We start from the raw sequence: 16,682 nt of genomic DNA, 5'->3' as shown, positions 1-16,682 counted from the left end.
CCTGCATATCTCCACAGCCTTACGTATGTCTGGCTGTAATCACAAGATAAATGCAATGTGCTGATATATGGTAATGTTCAATAATACATTCTCCACCAGGCTCAATTCATCAGGGAGTTTCTGGAGGGGAGGCATTTGTTATTGGCTGTCTCCGGACCTCAAGGATAACATTCCTGTCCTTTCCATTGGCCGCCTCGCTGCTGCAAGCCTCTTCCCGTCTTATTTTGATGATGAATATGAAGGCATGCTAAGCTGTGCCGGAGAGCAGCTCTCGCCGACTACACTCCCACCCCGGGCTCAAGGACTCCAGAGCTCCCCAGCTGCTTCCCCTGCCCACTGCCAGAAGCAGCAGCAACAACAGCAGCAGCAGCAGCAGCAGCAACGCCAAAAGTTGGGATGCTTTTCTTCACCCAGTGCTTTGGGGCTGTGTTAGATCTTATTCACCTGCGGTTTCAGCACTACAAGGCAAAGAGGGTTTTCTCAGCTGCCGGGCAACTTGTCTGCGTCGTCAACCCAACACACAGCCTCAAGGTGAGTTAAAAATATATTTTCTCTTCTAACATCTCCTCGTTGTCCCCACCGCCGCCACCCGTGATTCTCCACAGGGAATGAAATTGTGCTCTGGCAGCAAGGGGAGAGTGCTGTTAACACATTGCAGCCCCGGCAGAGAGGACGTTTGCATTGTCTGAATGCATGATTCCCTTAGGAGCAAAGGAGAAGCAGCCCACTACTCCGAGCGACCGTGGCAAGTCGCGGCTCCCCCTCCCTAAAGTTTCCTCCTGCATTTCGCCCACACGATGAGCGTGCATGTTGCAAGCGTTCAGTAAAAATGATTGGAAAAGTTAGTTGGATGAATTAACATCCCTTTCTAGTCGAAGGATGCTGTGTGGTCTCCCAGGCTGACACCCCAGCACACTGGGATGCTGCCAGGCTCTGGGGAACAGGAAGAGGGGGGTGGCAGGAGAGGGATCTCCTCTGCTGCCGTTTGCAGAGGAAAACCGGCTGTTTGTGTCTCCGGGGGGGAGTTGGAGACATTCCTCTGGCGCTGAAACTGTCCTTAAGCTGTTTGCAAGGTGAATCTATTTTAGGAAGGAGGATACATTTGCTTTAATGCAAAACTATTTATAGTCCCCATAAAAACATTTCTTTTACTTGCACGGTTCTGAATTTTCACTGACAAAGTGTCAACAGCTCCATCTATACCGAAGCCTTCATGTTTGTAGTAGAGAAGGAGCAGCAGGGGGAGAAAGCAATCAGGAGGCTTTAATTACTTTATCACACTAGTGAATGACCAACTTTAATGAAGTGCCTTCTGTTTTGTGAGAAGTCCTTGCTGACCTGACTCGTGAGGTAGCTCCGCTATCCTGGTGCAAGCTTAGAAATTAATTTAATTCAGGATAACTTATTTTTGGCTCTGCAAGGGTCCCTGTGAGGTACTTGGAGGGGTTGCAGGAAGCATCTTTCCCGAGCTCCTGGTCCCTGGGACGTCCATTGATGGGGTAAATCCCTCTTCAGAATAGCATCACCTCACGAAAAAAAAAAAATAATAAAAGAAAAAAATGGGCATGTTTCCCACAGTCATCTTTCCCGTCTGAGGCTGTGCTAAGGCAGAAGGAGACTGTTTCTAGCAGGGTGCCGGCTCCGGGAGGATTTTCCCGCAAGGCTGCGCTCTGAGCCCTGCCGGCTGGGGCAGGCACTGCCCGGGGCTGAAGCGCCTGGTGCAGGCTCGCCTCTGCCGGCGCCGCGCTCCTCACAAGATAAGTTAAAAACACACAGCCTGTCATTAGCTGAAAGCGTCTGGTTGTCTGAATGGGTAAAAGAAAGAGCTGCGTTCCTAAGTGCACGGGGAGATTTTGTCAGTGAATTCTTCTGTGCTCAACCCTTTTATGTGACTTTCATCTATAATTTTAATTTTTTTTTTTAAGTGAGCAGAAAAAAAGGCTCTCAACACACAACAGGTCCCAACACAATTTCAGTGCCAGTGGAACTGTCTGATAAGGTCCCATAAGCACAGAAGGGGGTGACTATTGCTCCACTGTTACCTAAGACTAGACCCAAGTTTATCATTTCAGGTCCTGCTGAGTTGCAGGTTTGCTATGGTAGGAGCTGCAGCTGTGTTAAACATATAGGGCACTTCATTTTACTAAAATCCCCCGTGGCCAAGGTCTTCACTGCTCAGACTGAAAGCCCCATGGAAAGATGAACAATCTCAGTCCTGCTGTGGCAGCCTTTGAATGCCAAAGGAAGCAAATTCTCTTGGAAACAAACAGGACACTCTAGGAAAAGGTCTGGTGTGTCAGTGAAGCCCCAGTAAGAATTGTCATAACTGGGGTGGGAATTGCTCCCCTGATAAGGCTGCATTGGGAACCCAAAGGCACAGGAGCCTGTTGAGACATCATTCAGATGAACAAACTGATGAGAAACCCTGTGCTGTGATAAACCCCTCTGACTGTAGAGTGAAACGTGCTGTGCAAGTGCCCCAGGTTACCCAGGTCACAACCAGCCCCATAAATATGGTGGGCTTTAGCCCTGATGTGCTCCCCAGGTGCTCAGCTTCCCTCCAGCTGTGTGAGGAATGCATCACCACTTTGTGGCAGCATACAGAGGAGATGTGGGGATCAGGTCCCTCTGTGCCCAGCATGACACAAACAGTTGCTCACCCACAGCAGCCTGTGGGCCAACTGGAGCTTGCTGGCTGCAGGCAAGCAAGGCACCTTGTCCAAAGCCTGGTGTCAGACTGAAGCCCGGTGAACCTGCTTCTCAGGGTGCCCATTTCTCCCCAAGGGATGCACAGGGAGCTGTTGTTGCTCTCAAAAGGCATCTAAGAGACCATGAAATGTGAAAGGGCTAAAGTTATTTTTCTGTGGTGATTTACAATATTATGACTACTTTGATGTTTCTTAGTCTATTATTTCTAGCTGGGTCTTTTCAACTGTAACATTTTGTTGACAGCCCCCAAATCTATCTTAACAATTGACAAGTGGAGTGAAAACTGTATTAAGGTTCGCGGTCGATGAATACAAACCTGCTAGGAAACAAGGGCTGGGAGCAATGTCATTTCTCTCCTTTTCCTTCAAGACTTAAATGTTTGTGCTTACTCCAAAATCATAAGCCCTTTGGAAAGGGATTACTTTATTCTGTATCTCCACAGTACTGGTGCAAGGGCACTCCTGGCTGATTGGTGCAAATGATAAATGACAGGCATCTCACTTTGGTGTGATTATGCACATTGACATCCTTCACACGGGGCAGGTCTTCAATCAGTGCCAATACACATAACCTCATTAAAGTCAATTGCTGCAGGACCTCCATTTTCACTCCTTCCACCCAAGGGAGTGCTCAGGGATGTAGTGGGACTCAGCCCACACGGGAGGATCTGTGGCTGGTGATCACATATGTGTGTCAGACACGTGGCATCACAGAAATCACTCAGTGAGCAGCAGAGGAGACCTGGTGCCCTCCAGGGAAGGCTACACCAGCTTCTGCTGTCACAGACCCACAGCCAGATCAAGGGGGCACTCCTGTAAAGTTATTCCAGAATGCTGTCATCATCATCACAGCCTGGACCTCTGACAATGACCAGAGCCCATCACTTACCTCTTCTCTTAGGAGAGATACAGAGGTTGGTAGAGAGGCACACACTTAGAGAGAAACCCATGTATTTTTTCCCATTGAAAGGCTCATTAGTTGGGAAGGCTTATGAACATTTCTGTGTTCCTTAAAGGGCAAGAATGTAAAAGTGTCAGTACAGACACCTCTTGATCTGCTGCAATTTTCCCTGCACTCAGCAGGCAGACATGGGTGACTCTAAGAAAGAAAGATAATTTTGCAACTGTCCCACTCTGTTTTGTGTGTTTGTCAGAAGTGTGAATGGGAGGGGGTGTTTGTTTTGGAGCCTTTGTCCTTCTTGCCACTTTCTGCTCTTTGTCCTCCTACAAAGCTTTCCCAGACATAGCAGCATCTCACAGCACAGTGCTATGCTGGGATCAAAATTCACTTGCCAAGCAGAGAAAACCACTTACCACACTTCTATAGGTCACCTTCCTCCTCGATCATATTGTATCCATTACTTTGTAACCTGCCTTCTTTCAAGCATGTGGTCAACCTGACATCTTCCCTTGGACAGGCACAGCTGGGCAACAGAGCTCTCTAGCCAAGTGGCTGCTCCCTCCAAAGCCATACCAATTAAAGGAGAAACACTTATGCTGCTGGCTGCAGGTCCCAGCATGCAGGGAAAGTTTAAAGTCCTCCATTTGCATGGAAGAAATGGGCAGGGTTTTCTCATCCTGCAGAGGTGATGCTCAGTGAATTCCTGTCCATCTGCCCCCTGTCAATAACAATTCTCCACAGAACTGCAAACTGGAAAGAAGGTGAAATTGATGGGGTATCCTCACTCCTTAGCATCAGTCCCTGTCCTGATAGCCAGCCTCACATGGCAGGGGACAGCAGTGCAATCACATTCCAGATGGGTGCTGGTGCTTCATGAAATGCTGCATATGGCTGAGTAAAACAGATCTTCATTCAAGGAGTTACTAGCTTTTTACACACGATTTTTAACACTTTGGGGAGCGTGAAAACTGTTCTTCAAAATAATAAAAAACTGTGTTTACATTACTCTTGTAAAAAACACCAATCTCCACCTCTGTAGGACTTCAAGGAACTTGTTGAATTAAAAAAAAAAATTATTCAAACAAGGTCATAAAATAGTTCAATCTTAATATTCTAAAAGGGTCGTAACATGGTTTATGGGTCCAGGCTGTCTTTCAGCTAGTTTTTAAAGCAACAAGCAAATCTGCTCTGACTTAAGGAAGGGATTTGAATCCTGTTATAACAGTTTGGCTCTGCACCCAGTGGCCAGCCAAACAGCATTGTAATCCACTTTATCCCCAGGAGTATTAAAGTGCTAGGGTGCATTGCACCCCCATGAAATCTATTTATTGGTGCAAGGGAGGAGAGCAACCATGAAACCTGCTGCTAACAACGCCCAGATGCCACTGTCTCAGCCCAGACAACCTCAAATCTCCCATGCAGGGCTGTGATTTGGGGACAAAGTGGCGTTTGGCCCCAGTGTCCAGCAGGATTGTGACAGTTGCAGTGAGAGGCTCTGTAAAATGCGCTGCTACCTGAAAACCCAGGCTCCTGGCAAGGTGCCTGTTTCCCACCCCAGCTGTGGGCTAGGGCTGTGCGAGCACTGGGCACCTCAGATTTGAAATCCTTTTGTAGGGATGTGGACAGCAGCACATGTTTGAAGGAATTCCAGATGACCTGGTCACCCCAGGAGGCTCAGTCTGTCCTGAGATGTGACTTTAAGGGTGCCTTGCAGACAGAGGCACAGCAAGCTCAGGCAGCTCTCCCTGGGGGCTCTCCATTCTCTGCTGCCTCCTGGCCCCAGAACCCCTCTCTCCAGAAGCCATTAACCTTTATCCTGCAGATCCATGCACCTGCAGTGCCGTGGGCTATGGCAAAGGGCAGCACGGGATTCATTGCAAGGCACTGCAAAGTGGGACAGCTCTGCACAGAGTAACAACCACGGTGTCTCTGGGGACAGGGAGGGAAAGAGCCCCCACCTCAGAAGTTTCTGTGCCCATAGGCTCAGGCTTCCCTCTCCTCACCTCCCAGCCCAAGCAGAAAGTTAATTACCACTCTTAATTGGTCCTGCGTGTTCTGCTACAGCCCCGGAGGGGGACAGAGTGGGCAAGCACCGAGTCCTTTTCTACCCACATTTGATTTTGAGAGTGAATTTGAGGCAGTAGCACAAGGGGTAATGGTTTTAAACTGAAGGAGGATCGATTTAGATTAGATATAATGAAGAAGTTTTTTATGATAAGGATGGTGAAACACTGGCAGTTTTCCCAGAGTGGTGGTTTACGCCCTGTACCTGAAAACATTCAAGGTCAGGCTGGACAGGGCTCTGAGCAGCCTGATCTCGTTGGAGATGTCCCAACTCATTGCAGAACTAGAACTGAATTAGATGGCCTTTAAAAGGTCCCTACCAACTCAAACTATTCCAGGATTCTCTGATTCTATATTAAATCTGACCTGTTTGCAGGACATTTGAAGTCAAATGTTATGAATGGAAGACAGTGCTGTTATTTTAATATTAGAGAAATGTCTCTCCCCTTGACAGGGTGTTTGACAGCAGGGTGAGGAGTAGCCATCAGACGCTGCCACATATTACTTTGTAATCCACCCACTCTGATATGGCTCGGGGATATCAGGAATTTCTCAGTGCAGCCCTTTGAGTTAGACACAATAGCCCAGGTAACTCTCGGGAGAAATACTGTCCCAAAGGAATTGCTGTGACTAACGCAGAGGGTGCAGAGGAAAAAAGGGGTGCTTTAATACAAGGCTTGATTACATGAAATCAGTGGCAAGGTGTCAGTCTGCTTCCCAGCAGATCAAAGGCACACTGAGTATGGTCCTGCAAGTCTCTGCAGGTGTTAAAATGTCCTCGGTCAGGCTCCCGGACATCATGAGTTTGCCTCAAAGTCAGAATTCTTTGTTTAACCATTAAGATTCTCACTTTGTTGCAAAGAACTCCCAGCATATGTAGCTGGGTGACATTTAAAACCTTCATTTTTTTTCCTCAGTAACAATCTGAGGTTCTTAAGTAATGCAAGAAATTGAGTTTAAAGGTAGCACATTGGATCCCAAGAACTCTGGTAAAATGAGGGAGAGGAACTGCTGTGTCTGTGCCCTGCCTTCCTGGGACTTTGGTGCTTCCTATGCTGTTTAAAAGACCGTAATTCTTGTTCTGCCTGGCTCAGAGTTGAGACTTTGTGTCTCTTTTGGCACCCCCAAAATCTTCCCCTCACAATAGGAAATTGGCATCCCTCAACCGAGTGCTCAAGAGAGGAAAACTGAATCCTGCAGTAATTTCACAGGGCGGCAGTGGGGGAAGGACAGTCTTCATGCAGCTTTACTGGGAACTGAGTGGGGAGGTGAGGAGCAAGGGAGGGGCACAGCCAGGCTCTCCTGGCTGCATGGGGCTGGGGTGTCAAAGCCTGCTGTTCTCCTGGCATGGTGGCCATGGGAGCAATGACCGTGATGGGCTGCCCTTGGTGCCTCTTGTGGCATTGGCACTGGCACACACAGCATGGCACAGGATGGCACAGAGCCATGGTTCTCTTTGGAGGCCATGGAGATGGGTGTCAGGCAGCACAGGAGCCACCAAAAAGGAGGGAATTCCTTTGGAGATCTGAACAATATTTAGGCAATACACTGGGCCTGCTTTTGCCGTGGGTTTTGTAGCTGAACTGAGCAGTGTTGAGCCACTTCAACTTCTGATGGAGCTAGGGAAAGCCCTTCTGTCTAGCTGAAAGTGACAGCAACTTCCCAGCCCACCTTTGTATGCATGTGGTGTATCTGGAAATAAAAAACATGGATGTTCAGTCATTAAACACCTTATCAGACTGCATTCTTTTTCTTTCTTTCTTTCCATATCTTGCCTCTTTTTGTTAAGTATCTTTTCTTCTCTGCTCTTGCTCTTTTTCATGCTTTCTATTCCTGGTTGTACCAAAATCTTAAAGCAAAAGATTCTCCTCATCTGTCATTCAAAAACCTAATCTGGGGCTTTTCTTGCTCCTGCTGAAAGGAAAGCATCACCAACTTCACTGCAACTTTGGATGTCTTACTTTCCTCCAAGCTGTTTCAGAAGAAATCACATCATTCAATCCTTGGTGTCACCAATTTCGCTGTTGACAAATGAAGTTTCACTTTAACATGATCACAGACAAGACCAGGAGAGCTGCAAAAAGCACTGAAACACTGTGTCACCAGCTGTGGATGCAGCTGGCAAGGAAGCCAAGGGCTTTACATGCCTGCAAAACTTAATTGCCATCCTGCACTGGCCTGGAGCTCGAGCAAGCAGGTCCAAGTGAAGGAGCCACAGACCTTGCTGTCCAGCCAGCATAGTGAGACATAGAAATGATCCCACCAGCTCCCAAAAGAGAATATCTGCCCTCTGCTTTGGTGTGGCAAAGCAAATCCACTTCCAGCAGGGATTTAAGCTGGAGGTTTTGTGTGCATGCCGCCAAAGTAGACACTCGTCCCTTCTGCTTCCATGCTGCAAGGACAAGCAGCTGGCCAGGGAAGTGGCTCAGCTGTTTTTCAGAACCTCACACAAAGCTCTTACCCCTTGGGATTATTTATGGCTGTGCTGAATGGAAAAATTTCTCTTGTGCATGGAGACTTCCTGAAAATTGCTCTGGGTGACCTGCTGCTAATAACCACCTGCAATGCTTCTGCTCAGCTCTCCCACAGCATTCTCCAAAGAGGGAAGAGGGGAAGAGCATCTTGGCACTGCCAATAAATTTCCTGACACGTGTGCAGTGTACAATCTGAAGTACTTTTATTTATTTAGAGGCATTTCTGAGCATCTTATATAACATTAATGGATTTATCTTTAGTTCTCCCCTTTCATCTCAGCAATACCATGAAAGCATCACTGGAGGAGAACAGCAGAGACCTCTGAGTACTTTGTGTGTTTATTTTGGTGTTCTTTTTTTTAAAAGACAGAAATGTTTGAAACAACTTTGGGAAGAAATTAACCACCTATTTCCATACCAGATGCAGCGCTTTCAGTTCTAATCTTTTCTTCCAGAGCAATTTCATTCTGAACTGATCCAAACTGAAACCCTTTTTCACTTCCAGATTAGCCTCCTCAGTAAAAAATAAATCATTGAAACAACCTTAGTATTTCACACATGGAAATACTAGGGTTCAGAGTAGCTGATGAAGTGCCCATCAGCTCCTAGTAAATGCATAGCTGAGAAGAGACGCGAGTCCTTGTGAATATTTTAAACACAAGATCACACACTCTTTTGCATCAAATGCCAGCTGAAATGTAAAGAGAAACAGAGAAATGGAGCATAAATAAGGCAAAAAAATATTAAATTGGTAGCATCTCCATCTGCAGAGCACAAATGCTATAGATGAGCAAGGAGGCAGATGCTACAGAGCAGAAAACCACATCAGCAGAGGATGGAAATGTTCTTCCACTCCTGGAAACCACCATGTGGAAAATAGGCAAAGTAATAAGCCTAAAAATGTAGTAAACGACCACCACACAGGGATTACATGGGGCAGCTGGGGTGAGGGGGTGTTACAGTCACCTTCAGGCTTTGTGAAAATGAGAGGCTGAAATGGGAACAGCAGGATGGTAGCAAGTGGGGTGATTGTCGGCCTCAGCAGGAGTGCTCAGGGGCTCAGTGTCAGACACATGCACAGATATGGATGGAAAAATATGAATATTTTGCAGGATCGGACATTCAGACATACTTGTTCTGAAAATTATCAAACTTGACCCAGCAAAGGACCATATGAAAAACCTGCTGGAGTTCAGCAGACTTACCCACCTCTCTTCAAGGGTTCAGGGCAGACTGAAGACACCCTCCTCCTCAGCAGGGATGTTTGAGTGCTGCACTGCAATGTCTGTCTTGCTGAGAGCACCTGGCTGCACACAGGGAGATGCTCTCTGTACTGGTTGGATTCCCCTGTATGAAAAGGCACAGCACAGGCCAAGGAAGTCCAGGGAAGTCCAGGCTTTACTTGTAAAAGGAGGGCAGTACTGTGAGGTCCCTGCTTTTTCTGCCTGAGAGCTGAGGGCCTCTCTATGGTGCAACTCCTTAGGAGTCTAGGATCAGCCACATTCTTTGTTCCGCTTTTCTTGCCACCAACAATCAAGGAAGCTGGAAGACTAGCTTGGGATGGATATGTCATTTTTGTCTAGCTGAAGTTAAATTAAATTAACCCCTCTGGTACCCTACTGTTCCTTTGACTCATGCAAAAGGAAAACCAAGCAGGATAGTTGTCTCCTTAAGACAAATCCAGAAGTTTGGGCACAGTAACACCAAATACTATGTTTTCTGTTTAACACAGGCTCAGGTAAGACACTTTCCACTCCTGAAAAGAAAACTTTTAGGGAGATTTCAGATGTAGCAAAAAAGGTCTGGCAACATAACTGCATGCTGGAGCTTTCAATTTATTTCTACTACAAGGAACTCATCACCAGGAAAAAAGTAGGGAATTACTTTTTGGACTAGTTGACGATAGAATTTCAGGCAGAGTGAGTGAATAAAGCATGGATTTTATTACCTTTCCCAGGTAAGACAGGGGGACAAAGGGCACCTACATGGTATATAAGCTGAACATGAGCCAGGAATGTACCCTTGGGGCACAGACCAGCCTCATGAGCTGTGTTAGCAGGACTGTAAACCAGCTGCACTGCAATTTCTGAGATTGCATCCACAACTGCCCAGAACTCCTTTCCCACCCAAAGTGTTCTGACCCTGCAATACTCTATAAAAACAGAACTTGGTGCTAGCAATGTTAGTAATGTTAGTAAAATATGAGTTAGAGTTAATACAGGATAAACACTAAATTGAGAGTTTTTTCAAAGAACTCTGATTTAAAGCAGGATTGAATACAACATTAAATAATTTAGAAGTTTTCTTCAAGAAAGTATCCATTAATCTGAGTAAAAAGACTTGAACTTGAGGCAGGTGCAGCAGTGTAAGGGTGTTGAGAGCAATCTTTGAACGTTTGCCTCAACAATGACCAAACCAAAGTCATATCAGAAAACCATATCTGAAAAGAACAAAGAAGGCAGACAGAAAGTCTTGTGGGATGCACTTGGGAATCCAAGGTGCAGCACAGGAGACTGACATCAGTGAAAAATTATGGAGCTACAAGTATCTGGTAATTTAAACTCATCCAAAATGCAAATCCTCATGGCGGTCCAAAGCCCAGAGACAACACCAGCTAATTAAATCAGTCTGAACTGGAAAGGAGGTCACTGTGGCAGATGAGGGATGGCAAAAGGCAGTAAGACATACTCCAAAATATGCTTTGGGACAAGCACCCTTATTTGTAATCACAAGCAATGCTAAATAAATTCTGACAATGAGAAGACAGATTGTTCAATATCTACCAGAAAAGACTTTGTACCATGGCACAAGTGTAAACATGCTCCTAAAGAGTGCTGAGTGGAGAAAATAATATGGAGCAAATCACATGGAGAAAATAATCCACTTGGACAAATCTTCCTCCCATTCTCCTTGTAGGATGGCTTCCAGCAGAAAGAAAATTCCTGGGCTTATTCAATTAACTGCTTCATGATTACTTTCCCCCTATGGTAGAATCCCTGATGCTTCAGACCTGCTTTTGGATGTGCAAGCTGTGTTAATTTGCTGTGCAAAGAGGCACAAAGCAGAGAGGTTATTAAGGTAATTTCTGTTCCCTGCCTGGATTCTGGGTCTGCTCACAGGCTCAAAGGAGTCTGTTTCTGTTTGTCTTTGATGCTGAAAGCCAGAGGTGCAGCACAGATTTTGGTGACTTAGGATGAGATAGCATCACTAGAGGTGAGGAAATGCTGCTTTTCCCAGCATTCTTAGGCCAGCTCATGTTTTGCAGTATGAAAGTCTGTGGGTGACCTGTGTTTTGTTGAGGGGCTTTACTGGAGTGAAATATTGCCATTCCTCATGACTTTGTTGGTTCCTTAAAAGCTGTCATAGCCCTGCTGCAGCAGCAGCAGAGGGGGAAACAAAGCTAGGTCCTCAGGCCAGCTCCAACCCATTTCACAGGCTTTTATGGGGTTATTAAAATAGTTTTCATTTGTATGTCAGACTAGAGAGACAGCTGAAATGCTGTGTTCTCCTTTGCTGCCTTGGCAGTGGCTGTGTTGGTCCTGGAATCAGGAATGTCCTAGCCCACCATAGCCAGGTTCACCATAAGGTATCTGACAGGAGCCCAAGACACAGGTCCTTCAAAAATGTTTTGTTTCAGGTTTGTTGGCTTGGGAGAGATGTTCACATCTTATTTTCTCTTCTCACACTCCTAGGAAACAGCTGTGATGTGGTCAGAGTATTGTCTGGCTCATTCAGTTTCCTCTCTGTCATCATTCTGGCAAACACATTTTGTGGAAGTCTTTACCCCTGTTGAGCCAAGCAGTGTCCCATATAAATATTTCCCTCAATACATTAACTCAAGAAGGTTAAACTTCTCATTATTTGTGCTTCAGGGAGTGGCTGAAAATACAAGTTTTTCACAGCCACACACCAGCCTCAGCAGAGTGCAAACTCAAAGAAGGCAACAATGCAGCAGGAGCACATTCCTTACAAATAGGTATGTCTGCCTGCAGACAATTCATAGCTGTGCCCAGGTCAAGATTTAAACTGTGTCAGGAAAACAGATGCAAATGCTTGCAGTAATTCACCATTCGGTAATTCACCCCATACAGCCAAATTGGAACCCTTTGTCCAATTACTGTTCCTGCCTGGAATCTCAAGCGTCTAAATCACATGGGAAATGATACAGCTTTAAAAGAAAACTAAACTTTTACTGAGTTTCTTCTGCCATAGAAAATATTTAAAAAAAGAAACTCAAAAATATTAAGGTCATGAATGGCTGCACAAACATAACCACTGGTATGTAAATAACTGATTATAAAGACTGAATTTTGTTTCAGGCTGTTGCTAAAAGATGAAGGTACTATCAGAAAACAGATCTGAAAGCAGCTTAATCTCCAGAAGCTTCACAAGGCAACTGGAGATAATTTAATACTTGCAGCTAAACATGAGCTTACTGGTATCTCTTAATAATTTTTAAGCTTGTAATGATTTTTTAATAATAAACCAGTGATTAGAAAAGAACATCCCAGTTCACAGATAAATCCAGGCTGTGTCTGGATATTTTGCTTATTTGCTGCTTTAGCTAAAGCAACTCCAGTTTGCCAGCGGCCAACCAACAGCCGGTAGCAAGAGAGCTCAGTCTGATGGAGCAGATGTTGGGAAAGGGAAAACCTTTTCATTGCTCACTCAGAGGGAAAATCTGCCAAAAGCAGCCTTTCAGCATTTTTTGTAATAGTAACTTTTGCTTCTTGGCTTTTAGAAGAAATTTGCAGATTAAGTAGCTTTTGAGGGGTTTGGTTTTTTTGTGGAAAAGGACCTTGAGGCTCTCTACAGGCAAGTCACACAGTGGGTTGCAGCCTCCTTCAGCCCTGGATGACCCAAAATTACAGCTCAGGTGCTCCAGGAAGACCTGTACCACCTGGTACTTGCAAATAGCTGAGTGTTAAAAGCTGAACAAAAATCTACCCTCTGTAGCCAAGAAGTCCTACAATTTAGGTCTGGGTTTTGTGGGTAATTTGTTTCCCTGGTGAGGAACAACCCTACATCTTGGTGGGCATCACCAAGATTTCCCCAAGGCCCATCCATCTGTTCCTGAGTTCATGGGCAAAATCAGGTTACAGGGAACAGTGACAGAGTTTGCTGTGCTTTCCTCTCTACCCAGAACTGCCTTTCCCCTCCATGCACACACAGAGCCTTTGGGCACACCAGGAGCCCTGGCAGGCTGTCTGTCTCCTGCTCCTCTAGGTCTTGGAGCCAAGTTGCAAGAATAGATGGAGCAGAGGTGCAGCAGAGGCTGGATATGAGCCAGGCTGAGCCCAGGGGATAAATAGATGCATCAGGTGGCTGCTGTGTCTGAACTAATAAGCCCTGCAGGAGACAGGATCTGTTCAATCTGTTCAATCCTGACAAGGCCTTGTGGTCTATCTGCCTCCAAATCTGACAGGCCATGCCATGGGCACTCCATCATGTTACTGGAGCTGCAGGAGCCATCATCTAGCTAGGATGCTCTGCAGGAATCTGTGTCTTTGGTTTGTCTCTCTATAAATTAGTGAGGGACAATATTCCCTGACATCAGTTAAGTGGTTTGGGGTGGAGGCCAAAATAGTTAAATCACCTGTGTAGTTTACCTTTCATTGTGTGTGCAATGGGCCCATCTGCAAAACTGATGCTGTTGTCATAAATACTGTGAAGTTGCCAATCTTTTTGGTGTCAGTAAGGCCAAAGGATATGCTCCACTGATCTCATCACTGTAAATAGGTAAGAAACAAAATGAGAATGAAGCTGAAGCTTAAATGTAGCCATCTAAGTTGATTTTTTTTTTACTTTAATCCCTTAATGATTATTACAATGTAAGTAGAAAATATAAAGCATTTTGGGAGCATTAAGTATTGCTTGGAGGGCTCATTAATCCACGGTTAATATGCAGCCACCACTGAGAAGGGAAGGAGCAATCACGCTGCCTCAGCACTGAGCAGTGTGCCATTGCTGCCTCTGCCTGGCTTCAGGAGGGAGGCAGAGGATGGAGAATGCTCCCTCAGCCTGGCACTGCAGGAGGAGGCACAGCTGGACGGAAAATGAGGGTCTGAAGTAGACACCACAAGACACACACATCTCCCTAACCTCGCTTGTTGTCGTGCATTGGGGTTTGGGGGCAGATCTGTGCCAACAACTTGACTCTTTCCCCTAACGAAAACAGCGAAGTTGGCACCTTTTTCTTTTCAGCTTCCAACCTGAGTAAAATTCAGCCACCTAGATCACAGCTGAAGATTGTTCTTTGGAAAAGTATGTTTCAGTGCAGCAACCTCTGTGTTTTTCTCTGGCAAAGGCAAGACCCCGGGGAGCTCAATCATCTAGGCTTCACCACACCAATGACTTGATAAAAAAATAAATGTATGGAAGTATTTGCCAGCTTAATATTCACTAATAAATAAAAAAGGTCTTCATCATGTTGGGTTTTCGTGGTGGTTCCCTGTGCACAACAGTGATAAAACTGGGTCTCATTCTGCTCTAAGTATCATGAGTTGCCAGACCTGAAGAAGAACTCTGTGTCTGCAGTGCAGGCACCCAGTCTCTGGGCTTTAATTATGGAAAGGGGAGTTAATTTTCATACAATATGTCCAAATATCAAATGAAAAAAAACCAAACAACTTGTCAAATCAGTGATCTTCAGGAAGTTCTTAACTGGCAGAAGTTTCAAGGGTGTACTGTGCACTGCCTTAGGATGAGGCCAAACAAGAATGGAGGGGCATATCAGGCGATAGTAGATGTACATGTACTGCACAGTCAAAAGAAAGATCTTTCTTTGTCTTGCCAGGAAACCTAGTTTTCCTGATGGCAATCACCACAGCAAATGAGTAGGGAGGCTGTTGCAGTTCCATATGATATTTTTTTCATGCATTATCTTCACTCTCCGTGTGCAAGATAAGGCTAAGTCTGACTGGGATGCAATACCTTGTCATGGCCAAATCTCCACATGGGAGGTGGTTGCCCTGGCCCTAAAGCAAAGAGAGGTGCAAGAGCAGGAAGCCTTTTGTTTTGATGGGTTTACCCCTCACACCCTGTCCCTAAGGTGAAGAAGGAAATAAATTCATGTGCTCAAGGGGTAAATTCTTCTCTCGACAAAGCCAGCAGGGGTGCAGGGCCCCCTGATATCTCAAGCCTGCATCTGTGCCCTGTGGCTCACACATGGGTGCTACCCATGGTGCTAAGTGACCTGTGGTGTTCTACAGTGCTGGCTATCACCCCAGACATCATGGCCAGGGAACAGGGAGTGTGGACAGGACATCTTCAAAATATAACAGCTTGCTGCAGGTCAGCCCCCTCCCTGCTCTGTGCTGCCCTTGTTGCTAATGTGGGTGTTTCTTCTGTCTGCTGTGCCTACATTAACCCAGGAGATGTGCCCAGGGAACCAATGAATGCCATACCTTTATGTGATGCTCCTGATTTTCCAGAATTTTTTATCTAAGCATAATCTATTGGTGTTATTTAATTACCATAAAGCAGCTGCCTTATAGCACCCAAAATATATCTATTTGCCTTAATTTTGCAGTATGGCAATTAACAACCAACAAATGATTTAAAACATATTTACAGAGGGAAATGTCAGAGATGCATTATTTTTTCATGCCCAGTAAATGCACTCACAATAACCAATTTGGTATTTAATTAACTCGCTTATGAGCTCACCTTTGAGAAATATTATTTGAGAGAACATTTGGCTATGGTGCTCAGGCAGACGCTCAGAGGGAGAATGCACCAGCTGCAGGTCAGCAACAATTTTTTGCTTTATTATGTCAGGGTGTTTTGCTGTTTGTATGGGCTTAATGTAGTTCTGGCCTTCACATCATTTCAAAGTTAAACTATTAAGCATGCAGAAAATCAATATGTAACAGAAGAATGTTCATTAAGAGAACCATAAATCAACTCTTCTGTAGACAGAGCAGGTACCAAAAGCTTTCATAAAGCTGCTGGCCTGTCATGATTAGAGGAGAGGAGATGGTTACCATGAACAGCACATTTCTGTGTTTCAGACCAGGGTTAAGTAATACATGCACACTAACAAACATTAATTAGGAAGGGAATTTGCACCCATCATGACCTAGCAACAGTGTCCTTCCAGTGTTCCTTCTGCTGTAACTCCCCAGATGAGATGGAAATTACACAAGTTAAATGGCTCTTCCATTTCTGCTCCTATTTGAAATTTCACTGACATAACACAGGGTGAAGCTCTGGTGAGGGTACAGAAATTTTCTTGCAGACTTAAATTCACATCCTTTAAAGCTAGAAGAGGATCTTAGGGCAACCTAACCAGGCTAGCTGCACAAATCCAAAACCAAGATCCTTCCTCAGGAGCTCAAGGCCATAACTTCAGCTCCCAGATGTCTTTTAGAAAGTCCTCTGGTTTGAACACAACGACTTTAGTCAATAGAAATCACATGTCTATGGGCAAAATATGATATTTTAGAAATTGTACTGTCAGCAGAAAAAAAAAGGCTACATTTGATTACCTTGGAAGGTTTTGGCAGAACTGGGAAGGCATTTTTCAGTGTTTTC

General features: G+C 45.3%; 1 protein-coding gene across 1 annotated transcript in view; it reads left to right on the top strand.

Annotated features, from left to right (window-relative positions):
* The first annotated feature begins 248 nt into the window (after positions 1 to 248).
* Positions 249 to 16,682, top strand: part of SIAH3 (siah E3 ubiquitin protein ligase family member 3) — a 41,488-nt gene continuing 25,054 nt past the window's right edge. The window contains exon 1 of the mRNA XM_030951259.1: positions 249 to 531. Within this exon, the coding sequence (XP_030807119.1) occupies positions 397 to 531 (135 nt within the window). The 5' untranslated portion in view covers positions 249 to 396. The remainder of the gene's footprint in view (positions 532 to 16,682) is intronic.

Source organism: Camarhynchus parvulus, chromosome 1 (genome assembly GCF_901933205.1).
Source record: "Camarhynchus parvulus chromosome 1, STF_HiC, whole genome shotgun sequence".
NCBI lineage: Eukaryota > Metazoa > Chordata > Aves > Passeriformes > Thraupidae > Camarhynchus > Camarhynchus parvulus.
This window is presented reverse-complemented; position numbering and strand designations above follow the sequence as displayed.